This window comes from Stegastes partitus, unplaced genomic scaffold, assembly GCF_000690725.1.
Source record: "Stegastes partitus isolate 25-593 unplaced genomic scaffold, Stegastes_partitus-1.0.2 Scaffold876, whole genome shotgun sequence".
In the NCBI taxonomy this organism is placed as follows: Eukaryota; Metazoa; Chordata; class Actinopteri; family Pomacentridae; genus Stegastes; species Stegastes partitus.
The window spans coordinates 196579-209853 of record NW_007578607.1 but is presented as its reverse complement, the minus strand read 5'-3'; the positions used below and the strand labels follow the sequence as shown (position 1 = coordinate 209853).

Below are 13275 nucleotides of genomic sequence, written 5' to 3'. Positions count from 1 at the left end.
GGGGGGGAGAGCACAGAGAAAATGGCACAGCACAGAAGCAAAAGGCAGTCTATTTCAAGGTTATTGATGCCATCTTTTTCATGACCTCATTTTTAATTCAGAGCGCTGGGCCCTGACAGCTAATCTCGGGAAACGGTTTAAATAAATATCATTAAAGCTTCCCCGTAGCTGCAGCGGCAGACCTTGGCTTGGACATTTCTACATTGATTTTTTCCCCCCGCGCGCTAATGAACGGCGCTCTGTGACTAAACAACACTAACTTTGAAAATGACAATTAGCTGAGGTTATCTCCTGTTCAATTCCAGCTACGTAACTCCCATTTCTGCCAGTGATTACCGCCTGCTCCTGGACAGCATAAATATAGTGATTATGCCCCTGGCTCCATCTTTCACAATAACATCTCCTAGGAAACCATTTTATATGATTTTACCATTAGGGCTGTAAAGGGATAATGTGTATAATTTAAAATGAGAGCTGAATGCTTGTGGATATTCACAGTCTTTAACCCAAATAACACCAAGACAGCCAAGAATATCCACTTAATTGAAAGCAATTATGTCCTGAAATATTGTTTCCTTTTTTCCTACTAGCTGGAGACTTTTTATTTCCTGCTCTACTCCACTTTGGCCCGCTGAGACAAATCGGAAGTGATCCTTCTGAGAGAGGAGGAAAACATAGGTGTTGTTCCAGTTTGTACACTGTAGATTCTTCCCCGTGAATTATATTTCTGTAGCACATTGACTAATGATTAAAGGTGGAAACAAAGACGCCTCTGGGGAACAAACACACACTTCAGCGAGCCCACAAACAGCCTCATTCATCATGCAGAGAGAATGGCCGTGTTTGCTGAGTTAATACAATGAAGCTAATTGCCCTCCAAGCAGCCCAAACATCAAGGCTCAGCTAAAATTATTCCCCTGAATGGAAACTTGCTCAGCTTCAGCTGATCTCTCTCTCTCTCTCTCTCCTTCTCTCTCTCTCGCCCTCACCCCTCCCTCCTACATCTTCTCTCTGTCAGCCTGATATTCACTGCAGTGTGTGGATATTATTGCTTTGTATTGATTCAGCATTATTTTCTCTCAGCTGCTTCTCGGTGGCTGGAGAGGGAAAGGCCAGCGCAGCAGCAGTCACACCTCAGCGCTTCCCACATGAATTCGTCCTACTCCGCCCGCCTCCCTCCCCGCGACCCTATTTACACCTTACACACTAATGAACAATACAGCTTTTCACATCTGGCTTCAAAGCAGCTTCTACGAGGATGAAAGATATATTCTGACTTTTGCAATAAAACAACTTTTTCTTTCTTTCTTCCTTTTTTTCTCTGAAACCAGGTATTGATAGTCGTGTCTATTGTTAGCGTAAATAAGGAAGTCCACGGTGCAGCAGCTCCTCCTTTAAAAAAACATTCGTCCTGGAAATGCAGCTTGAAGCACCCTGAGCCGAACATTTTAGAAGCACATTGTCAGCTTGTCTGCAAATACACTCTCACACCTATGGTTTCGCAAATTTCCTGGAAAAGCCACTCTGGCCGCCGCTGCCTCTGCATGCGAATTCGCTTACAGCATGCAATCCTGACACAATATGAAGCAGCCTGGCTCCCTCATATGGCACGGCTGGCATATTGCTGTATTACTGACAGGTGTGTGTGTGAGTGTGTGTGTGTGCCTGAGCTGTGCTGATGCATGAACCTGCAGCAGCCGCAGGGATGTGGAGAGGGTCGCCGGCCCGGAGGAATGACCTGCTTCATGAGCGACTGGTTATCTCTTGCTGGGAAGATCGTATTTGGCATTTGTTTAACCTTGGGAAAGTGGGCGTGTGAGTATGTTTGTGTGTGTTTGTGTGTGTGTGTGCACAAGCAGCCCTGCATAATACCCTCCACAGCTCCCTCAGGATCATATCCATATGCTTGCTTTGGTTTGGTAATACCATCTGAGTGATTATAATGTGGAGGTTCAAAATGCTGCAGTATCTGACTGAATGATTAGATGAATACATTAAAGTGGTGTTTTCAGTTTATCATGCAGCTTTGTGCGCTTGTAATGCATACATATAGTGAGGCGTAGCGAGGCGCAGCTCCTGTACATACGGCGTATTCATGTAGGTCAGTTAATAATTCAAAACTTTGCTGTTATTTTCAGCTTTTTAATCCTCTTTAGTTGGCACGCGGAGCAGAATGGGGTGGAGATTACGCCATAATTGGTTCCAAAGTGCCCTCGCAACTGATCAATTAATCCGAAGAAAATAACTGCATCTCATCGCCTCGTGAATTGATTTAGATCCATAAGGAATGCATTACTTAAAACAATTAGAGCTACATGCCACAGCAGTGAGAGGCGCTGAGGAGTGATTTGCAGACTACCCCACTGTTGCGAGCGCTGTTCTTCATGTATGTGCAACTACACTGGCTTCCCTTGAATAAAATCAATATTTGTCTTGCGGTGTCCTCATGTTATGAATAAAGCATTGTGCAATCATATTTGATGCAGCTGTGAAGGAGTTTACTCACTTCGGGCGATGCAAACTGTTCCATGTGTGCATGCATAACAGCGATGTGTCATATATAACCACCGAACATAATAACTCACCTCTCGTAGTGTCTCCGCGTACACGTGGCCGCGCTTGTGCTGCTGGGGTTGCCGCCCAATTCATCATATACATGTTTCCACTGTCTGCGGACCGTGATCTGGAGGAACGGGCGAGAAGAAAAGAGTGATAAGGCAAAGGCAGAAAGAAAGAGACAAAAGATGACAAGAAGACGAATGAAGAGTAAAGAAAATTGAAAAAATATGAGAGAGAGAAAAAATATATATCTAAGTGGTTGACATCATTTCAAGGTCTTGGGGATTTACTGAGTCATGATGTTCCAGTTATTGAATCCTCAACACTCAATTCTCTAACATAATAAGCTCTGTTAACATCATGCAGTCAGTTGTTCCTGCTATAACCCCTTATCCCGTAACAGATGGGAATAACGGACGGCCTACAACACAAAAAATCCAGGCTGCCACAGAGCTAACAAAGCCTCAACATGAAACGTGAGATAATCAGCCGCAGATATGAGGCTTTTTAAAGGATACGAGCCCCAATTATATGAGCTGTGTCCTGTTTACGGCCCGCTCTGGCTGTCTGTTTGGATGAAATTATAAAAGCGAGCTAATGAAGAAACGGGCATGAGCAATACGCTTGACGACTTAACATCAAACATTGACTTCACTGTGGAAACACGTCGTACATGAATAGCGGGCGAATAAACGGCAGGTGAAGCTGCCAAGCTAAATGCCTCATACACCCTTTTTTTTCTGACTCACTTTACTTGCGTGTGTGTGTGTGTGTGTGCACTTGCATACAGCATTGCACATGTGCACACTTGTGGGTATGTATGTGCATTTCCCTTCAATTTTTCTTTTTTTTTTCCCCCAACATGGGAAAAAATGAGCGATTTATCCAATTTCCTTCTGACCAGTGCAGAACAGAGGAACATGTGTTTTCCACTCCAAGGGGGTTTTGAAACAACAGCATCATTTCTGCTAAAAGTGGCTCTGAGCAAGACTTTCTTCTTGGGAAAACAGTGACTGACCTCAAGGGGCAGAAGGAGGGCAGAGAAAAGAAAAAGACAGGAAGGAAAGACAGGTAGGAAGACAGAATTAGAGCGAGAGAAAAGAGAGCAGGAGGATATGAGAAGGAGGGAAACAGAAACAGAAAAGGAGGGGGAGATAGAAAAAAAGAAAAAAAAAAGAAAGAAAAGGAGGGAGGGACCTTTACGAAAGAGAAGGAATATATTGCCACATATGTGAATACTTACCAACTCATATCCTCCGAGTTTCTGAGCAGCTTGAAACATAGTCCAAAGGTTGACTGTGGGAGACAGAAGACAAACAAGGCAGTTAGAAACTCTGGGAAAGGACCCGAGCTGAAAGGCATGACGTCATATACAGTCATTACACCAGAGAGACGGAGATGAATATTTTCATCCTCCACTTAAGTAAAAGCAGCAGTGAGAAAGAAAACGTGAAGCCGGTCCAATACACGTTAAAGTCATTCATTTAAGTACTAAATACACTCACAGAGACTGGCACCAATCTGAGTGCTGAACTATGATGTGCTACATCAATTACTCCACTAGTATTTCACAGAGTATATGATCCAAATGCTGTTTGCAGTTTCTGTGTGTTTATATTTTGCTATTATACAGATGTTATGCTGTATATGTGCAATGATAAAAATGCCTCTATGTCAACAGCACAAGCACTGCTAGGAAGGAGAAAGCTGCATTTCTTTGATTTTTAAAAAATTGAAAAAACCTGGAATCATTATGTGCAACATGTTAGTTCCCCTCTGATATTTAGAAAAAAAAATTATACTGCTTGTATCTTTAACCTGTTTCCATACTTGTCTGTTCTGTGTGAACACATCCTGCAGTTCAGCTGAAATAATTTTGGTCATGTGACTGCTGGCTGCTGCTGAGTCACTAACGGCCTCATGGCTGCACCAAGGAGCTCAGAATTTTTAGTTTTTCACAGAATCTGGTTCAAACAAACGCTTTATTTTTTAACAAATATACACTAGACTTGTAGAAAAGAGATTTTGATGAAATATCTCTATTTTAAGCTTGAATTTGGTTAGGTTTCTCAACAGGACATGGCAGCTAAGTCGTGCTAGAAAGCTGAAATTCTTTCTGTTTTCAGTTTCTGACTCTGATAAATGGTGCAATTTTGGAGATTTTTAAAAAAAGATTACATGCCTTTCTAACTCGCCAGCAGGTTTTGGGGTTCAGAAGGTTAAGTACATTTAATTTAGAATATTTTATTTAAAAAATGCAACCTATTTTATAAGCTGATATGTGGGTAAAATCTAAACCATATGATAACCACAATATCAGGAAGTACGGCGAGTATCGGTGCAATGAAATGCAGATTAGGGAGAAGCCAAACACTGTACACGCAACTACTGAATGAGCAATAAACAAATGAGATAGACAGAAGTAATCACATATTCCTGAACTGGCAAAATGAAAACAGCTTTTCATCATTTTCACACAAAACAATGCTGCACTTGAGCTGAAAGGCTGCAAATGAATACTGAGTACTTGAACAAACACCACTATGTGACAAAATACAGCATATGCTTCATCCTGACAAAGAGATTTGTTAACCCTCAGCTGCAGCCTGCAGGTATGAATGAAAACCATTACAAGCATCAAACACTTGGCAATATGTTCAAACTTCTGTTTGAACTAATGCAAATTCATTTGCATTGATTTCCCCATGCAAATACCCCATGACAGGCCATATCAAAATACAAGTCTTGTGTAACATTTTCCTAAAAATAGCCACGTACGCTTTCAGAAAGCCTTCAAATGGCTGTCTATCTTTGAAAGAAAATATTTCACACAAACAAAGAAGCGCGAGTTCATTGGAGGACTTTTGTGCCAATGACATTTGTATTTGCTTTCTGTAACATCATTGTTTAACATTTTTATATGAAGGCCTATAAATAAGAAAAGGAGGCCTCGCCTGGGGAGAAATCCATCAAAATTCAATCTGTGCGTACACAAAGCCTTGCATTTGTCAAAATGACATTTTCCTATCTCCGCATTTGACAGCATTGATTTTTTCCTTCCCTCCTCTCTGCGACCGTTGTCAATGCACGGGTGGAATAACAAAGGGAGCTGGGTAGGTTTTTCTGTTTGAACTGAGCACGCTGGCATATTGTGCTTTCTGACTGTAGAAACAGAGAGATGGTCTATTTAACTAGCTTGTTATGCATCGACTGTAATTACCACAATAGCACACGGGACTGGGAGGGAACAGAACACATAAAGGAAATGAGAGAACATGCCTTTTCTTAGATGTCTTGTCATTAGCAATTTCTTTTCTTAATTTCCCTCTATTTGGCAGGGGCAATTATCACTGAGATAAGGATGACAAAACAGGAACACAATGCAGCCTAAATGACACACCGATGGCATGGCAATTAGACAACAAGGCTGAAAGAGGGAGACAAATTGGAACTGATGTTCACAATCACATGCTGATGCCCATGCGCCGACGCACACATGCATCTGAAATTGCCACACGCAGATGCACACACACGCACACACTTACCAGTTAATCTTGCAGATCAAGGGCATTCAGAATGCACAATGCAGCCACTACTACTCTTCTCTTATTCCCCCTCAATCCACAATCAGTAATTTCTCCCAACGCCCCGAATGCGACCATGCAACCTAAATGGCAACAGCTGTAGAGCCAAAGCCAATAAATACCAAGCGATAAAACATAGAAGGACAGCGGCTCAGATGAATAAACTGCAGCGACAGTTATTAGTAGTTTTCTGTGATTCAAGTGCCAGTGTGCATTGAGCCTTTTAAACAGTGGAGGGCTGTTAAATGGAGCCATCTAATACAGTAGATATATATATATATAAAGGAAGCTGAAAACAATTAATCAAATTAGTTGTTTTTTTTTTTAAAAGCAGAAATATTGAAAAATGCCAAATAATCTTTGATTCCAGCCCCTCAGACGGGAAGATTGGCTGCTCTTTTCTGTCTCTGAATATCTTTTGGTTGTGAACAAAACAAGTCATTTGAAGATGTCACCTTGGCTCTGGGAAGCATTCATGAAGTTTTTTTTGTACTACTTTTTTGGCATTTCATAAATGGAAAAAACACATTCACTAGTTTCAGTCCCACATTTTCACAATAGACGAACGATTTAATTCAGTTGTAATTCAGCTTCTCACAAGGTTAAATTCCTTTTGTGTTTTTTTTTTTTTTCCATGAGAGTAAAACTAAATATCAGGTCAACCGCTCTCACATCAGCACCTCTGCTCCGGGATGTTTAATGCATACAAACCCTGGAGTGAGATATAAATTCAACATGAGAATGAGGCAAGAAAACACTCTGTTAAACCTTAAATATTATTATTATTACCGGGGTTAAAATATGTTACGAGCCATTCGGGGTATAGGCAAATTGACTGAATTTTAGTGGTTCATGTCTCTCTGCTGGGCTGTAAAGACACACAATTGCAGCCTTAAATAAAAAAAAAATCCAAAAAAAATCCAGTAAGACTCCACAGCGAGGGAGATGAGGTGGAATATAAAGGAACAGTCCATGTTCAGACTCCGATAGGGATTTTTTTTTTTTTGTTGGAAGGGAATCAAATGGATATTTTAGTGGCCGAGCCAACAAAGCATGGGTAAGTCTGGTAAATCATTCAACCATCTGTTGCTTTGTTAAACTCTAGAGAACTTCATAAAAAAAGATTATTACTCAAATGCAACTAAAATAACATAATTTCAATTTCCATTACAGGAAAGTGAGCGCTTTGATCTTTTAATGCATTTGTAGTGAGTTTAAAGGGAAGAATATGAAAACGGCGCCTGATTACATCTAAGGGTTTGTTGTATTAATTATGATGTGGTTTTTTTTTCCCTTTTTTTTTTTTATTCCCCCCCCTCCTCTTTACATGTGCTGATGTGTGCTCGCTGCCAAGGACGAAGTTTAAACAGCATGATTTCACCATTTAATGAGGGCCTTGCTTATGATGTGTCTGGTTTTGAGATTCAAAGCATGTACTGTATGTAAAACAGTTGGCGCGCGGACCTCAACTTTATTCTGAGCTCAAACCGAGAAATGCCAACTAAAAGTAAAGCGTGTTGGGTATGTAATTCTCCCTCCATCTCTGTCTGCGTCTTCCTCGCGCCGACTCTCTATCTCCCGCAACCACAATGACCTATTTAAGCAACAACATGTCGGCAGTCAAGATGACAGGACTGTCAAAATACCGCGGTGAGGTTAGCAGAGTCGAGGCGACCACAGCTTACCTTCATGTAATAGTTTGGAGTAATGAGTTTTACTATGCTATAAACTGTCACCGGTACATTCAATAGACATCTCTCTCCCTCTCCTGCCTCTCGTTAATTTGCCGGAGTTGTCGCGCCACGTTTCTGATCTGAATGGCTAAATCCTTCTTGGTTCCTTTGACATGAATGCAAATGTGATTTCCTTTCCTTTGAATAAAGACCGAGGAAGAAGTTAAATTTGAAAAACCGCACTTTGAGATGAGAGCCCGCGTTCTCATGTGCCTTGCCTGGAGATCAAACACCTAAAACAAACACTTTTTCAGTTTCAAGAGACCAGAGCGCGCCCTTTTATGATGTTTGTGCGTGCGTTTCTCCTCTCTGTCCCGTGCACACCGAGTGCAAGCTAAGCATCCGACCTATATTAGACATCTTTCATCTCGGGCAGACGTGTTTCCCATACATGTGATGTTCTTTTACCGCTGTTAGAGGACGTTCTTGGCCTTCACAGGAAACCCCTTTGACAAGTGTGAGAAGATATTCTCTCCTCATATAAAAGACCGTCAAAATGCGCTCTGACAGAAGCCTCCTGAGTCTCACTCGAGCTGCTCGATGCCATTTTTCTCAACGTGGACAATTATTCCATTAGTTTATTATTACAGCAGACTGATTGTGTGTGTTTTGCACTCTAACAGCAGACTAATTTTTTAGATTTTAGGCACAGTGCCTGCAGTAATTGGCAGCATCTCCACTTAGTCCCCTGAATCTCTCACACTCTGGATAGTTAGGACAAAGTCCGCCCTTGACTAGACTGAAAAGCAGCTACTTGTTTTCCTTTTGATCACAGCAGGAGGGAAGTAAAGATAACACGTGGTTAGAGATGCTTATTAAAATCCACACAGGGTTTTTCCCCTGCCTATTTCACCGCCGTGTATGACTTACACAGCGCTCTGATAGCTAAACTGTAATTTGAAACATACACTTCTGTTCCTTTTCTCCAAGCACAAGATATTTTAAGGTTCAAATAATGTGTTTTTCCTTTATTTTTTATTTTTTTCTTGCAGGGAACTTGTGAATAGCATTTGCTACTTTCATGCTTGCTCCTACAGGTGTCTTTTACTCTGATTGTTTTTAATCCCCACTCAGCCTGCTAACCTTCCCCCACTGGCGATGATATGACCTAAATTTTCTAAAATAACCCCCGTAAAAATGTATCTACACAAACTTTACTGTAGAGTACTCCATTGTTTAAACATTTCCAGTGAGGGAATAAGAGAGTAAGTTGTCCTACTCACTCTGTTTGAAGCCGAGGAAGGGGATCCTCTCTATGGGCGTGTCTCTGTCTTTCATGTACTTGTAGAGCGCTACTAAGAAAGCCTGCTCCTCCGCTCGGCTCTCCTCTGATGTTTCCTCCTCTCTTCTCTCCTCCTTCTCGCTCCTCTCCTCCCTCTCCTTCTCCTTTCCTCGCTCCTTCTCCTCGGCGGAGGATCTCTTACCGAGGCCAATGGCCTTGTGTTTGGCTGGTGCGGTTATTTTTCCGTTGGGTACCGTTTTACAGTTGGGTTTGACCTGCGAGGAGAGAAACACACACACGGAGTCAGCGGATGCTTTTAGAGGGAAAATTAAACCCTTTACAGAGTGTTATTCAAATGATGTCAGCCAGTTTATGTGAGGTGTGTTTGGGTTTAAGGCCAAACAAATATTCTTAGCGGCCGCAGAGGAAGCCTATAATTGATTACCAATGGAGCAGCTCCTCTTGTCATCACAGATTAACCGCAGATAACTTTGATTCTAGCTTTGAAAGAGAATTGCTAATATTGATTTAACTGTCCAAGGTCGTAGGAGTAACAGCTGTGGACGGGCTTTTAAGGTGGATATTTCCTTCACTTTGAATATTACGACCAATGTCAGACGAGGGCTTAATAAAAAAGGAGCGCTGGAAAATACAAAAATACATAATCAATTCAGTTAAAATATCACTGAAAACCATTGATTTCTTGAACCCTCTGAACCCCAAGCAGCTTCTGGGGATTTTTTATTCACTGTGGGCTCATTTTTTACTCCAATAGGTCCTGCACATCTATGGAAACAGCACAGCTCTAAGTGGAGCGACCTGAAAAATGTCTTCTATGCAGCATGATACAGGCATAATGTCAAAGTTTCATTTCTTCAATTATCTGTTGAACAAAAATGTAAAAACCTGGAATCAACATGTGCAACAAGTGTCCACAGGTGTTACCGATACTGGAGGAAAACTTCTGACTACACACTTTGTTGTCATCTTGTAATCCTACTACATAATATTTTGCCACCAGACCTGTTTCCTTTTGTCTGTATGTGATTAAACACAGCCTGCAGTTCAACCCAGCTCAGCTGAAAACTCCCTGAATTGTTTCCAAGTGACTGTTAGTCACAGCTGACTCAATAATGACTTCATGGTTGCACCGCAATTAACTACTTTCTACAGAATCTGGTTTGAGCAAACTATTTTTTTTTGGCATTTGAGACACAAAGACTAAAGTGATCTTGGTGAGATATCACTATTTTCAGCACGACTTTGGTTAACTTTACAGACGCAACAGAAAGCCACAGATGAGCACTTCAAAGACCGTCGGGAAGTCCAAAATCTGCAGCTTCCTTCTGTTTTTAGTTTCTGGCTCGAATAAACGGCGTAATTTTGGAGCTTTTTTAAAGACTACATTCCGTTCGAGCACGCTGGTGGGTTCTGGGGTTCGGAGGGTTAATAAAACATGTGAGAAAAATCAACCAAAAGGATGTGAAGACTTAATTTGTTTCTAATACAAATTAATGTTCCGTTTCCTTCCATTCACTAAAGTGAGTTTGGAAATAATTGAGTGACTCTTTTATATTTACAATGTTGTCGCTTGTTGGAAAGTGTTGTGGAGGAGAAAAAAAAAAAAAAGAGAAAGATAAAACATCTTGTTCTACTGTGGGATCTTGTTGTACTTGTTTAAAAGACTATTATGTGCTTGGAAGAAGAGAAAAGACACGCAGACAAAGAACGTGCTGCTCAGTAACAGATGCTATCATGACTAATCTATCAATGAACAAATGAGTCAGATGAAAATAAATTACTTTGTCTTAGAGCTGTTTTACAGACAAGTCAATCACGGGAAAAAACAATCAGCAAATATTTGGATAATAATTCAGCCTTTTTAAATTAAAAATGATAAACCATCCCCGGTTCCAGTTCCTTGTCATTCGCACTAACGCTGCACTGTTTCCTCCCTTTGTGCAACATGTGGCCTTCACAGTCCTGTGTTGTTCTACATGTGCTGAATGAAAACACTGCGCTAATGCACTACACGGCTGCTGCATCGCTCACAATGGATTGTTTGGGAATCGTAGTAGCCTTGTTCTGTAAATGAAGCTGCAAGGACGACGTGGAAAGCAGTCGGCTGGCGACAAAAGTTGTGCTTTTAATGCAAAGCTAGCGCGTGAATGGGGACTTTAACTCGCTGTGTAATGTGCTTTATGGTGTGCTTTCTTTGTCAAACATTCACGAGTGCTATTTTTCATACCAGGCTACAAATATATGCATAACGCACCTGCATAGTCTCAGGTATAAATATATTCACATGTGACAATTTTGACTTCAGTGAAGGAGCTTTTTACGCGTTTTCTTTCCTGTGTCGCTCGAGCAATGTGTGAATTTTCCCTCGGGGATCAATTAAGCCTTGCCTTATGGTATTATACGTTACTTTTCTCCAGCTTATCTTACCTTGCTTGTCGTTTTGCTTTCTGGGCTGCAGGGATCTTGTGCCGCCGCTGAACCCTGGGTCGACCCCGCCGACCCCTGACCCTGAGCCTGACCCTGGGACTCCCTCCTCTGAGAGATGGACAACTTCTTCTTCCGAGGTCGCCCCTTCAGGTTGGGAGCTGAGGGAGAGGGAAACAGTGTCAATGAGATTTATCCAGTTAGGTGGAGATCTGTGCTCTCATTGCAGCACCGTCGCTGTGTATTTCCACTTCTTTGTCTCAAACATCTTAATAAACTAAAGCACTAAACAGACTTGAATATGTTTTTTTGTTTTTTTCAGACAGAAATGCATTTCCTGTCAGGCAACACTGACTTTTAGCTGAAGAGAACGCAGGCTATGACAGGAACATTTACAATCGGGGAAAGGAATTTCACAGGCCTGCTAGCCTGTAGCTAATTATTTTTAAACTGGATTAGTGCAACATTGTGCTGAATGGGGTAGCAGGCTGCCAAATTGCTCCAATGTGCTAGTAAACATGATCCTCAAGTTCCCACTCAGCCTAAAAGAGAAACTGCATTTAAATTCAGACAGATGTATTTTTAAGATTACAGATGAGGGCGTCGTAACAGTCAGGCAGTTAGTATAATAATGTAAATGACAGATGCTGGTTAACCGACAAACCCACACAAGGGAAGACATTTTAAACAAACAGTTTCTGCGAAGAGAAATATTTGTTGCAGATGGCCGAAAAACTCGGAGCTGGTATGTGTTTCTCACCGCCGCGTACATAACATGACAATGCCTTGTGTTGTTTTTTTGTTTTTTCCCTCCATCAGCTCATCATAAAGAATCACAGCGTGTTATAGCAGCACAGATTTACTGATGATCCGTGGCTCTATTTTTGGTTTCCCACTGGTTAGTCTGCTCATGTCTTAAAGCTCAACGCTGTTAATTAAAAACACATGAACCTGCCTGATAGGAGCTCTTTGTTTGAAAGGCTGGCAGATATAATTGCTCAGTTCACATTACACACACAATAAAGTATTTAAGCCCTCCAAGTCCTTTGTACACCCACGTTTATGTCAACCCGCGATTGTAATGTAACTTCTTGGCAGAGTGCCTTGCCTCTACGCAGCAACACAAACAGAGATAAGCTCAAAGGAAAGAGAGAGAGAGAGAGAGAGAGAGAGAGGGAGAGAGGAAAAAAACTTCAAATAATCTAAGTTCAGTCACGTATTTCTCAGTGTCAACATTCTTTCTTTCCATCTGCAATGACAATTAAATCACATCCAAGGTTGTTCTCTGCCAAAAGGACTCTGTGATTATTTTTGTCGGATCAAATTCCCATCAAGAAAATGTTACAATAACAGCGGAGCCGAATAAAACTAAGAGCCAGTCATTAAAAGCGTAAACTGATCACGACTCAGCAGCCCCTCACTTCATGTTGTTATTTTCACAACCGCTACGCTGTGGAGAAACAGTGCAGGGAAAATTCCAAGGACATTTGTTGTGCATTTGTCATCTCTCTGGCACTAAAAAAACAAGTTTTCAAGACTGTAATCTTTACTTAGAAAGCACTGGGTGTGTTCCTGCCTCCACTGTTTTCACATTTTGCTGCTCGCTCTGCCTCTTTTATTCCGCCAATTACTCATTAATGCCGAGAAGTCACATAAATCCTTTTGTGTGCTTATTTGAGAGTGTTTATTTTCCAAGGGACAGATATATAATCGCTGGATATTTACCGAGCAG

The 13275-nt window shown here is 41.4% G+C and overlaps 1 protein-coding gene across 1 annotated transcript in view; it reads right to left on the bottom strand.

Annotated features, from left to right (window-relative positions):
* The window catches only part of arid5b (AT-rich interaction domain 5B), an 84463-nt gene that overhangs the window by 10060 nt on the left and 61128 nt on the right, over positions 1 to 13275 (bottom strand). Inside the window, exons 5-8 of the mRNA XM_008293341.1 lie at positions 11547 to 11704; positions 9100 to 9373; positions 3803 to 3855; positions 2586 to 2683 (exon numbers count right to left, since the gene is read on the bottom strand). Coding sequence (XP_008291563.1) covers positions 2586 to 2683; positions 3803 to 3855; positions 9100 to 9373; positions 11547 to 11704 — 583 coding nt within the window. The remainder of the gene's footprint in view (positions 1 to 2585; positions 2684 to 3802; positions 3856 to 9099; positions 9374 to 11546; positions 11705 to 13275) is intronic.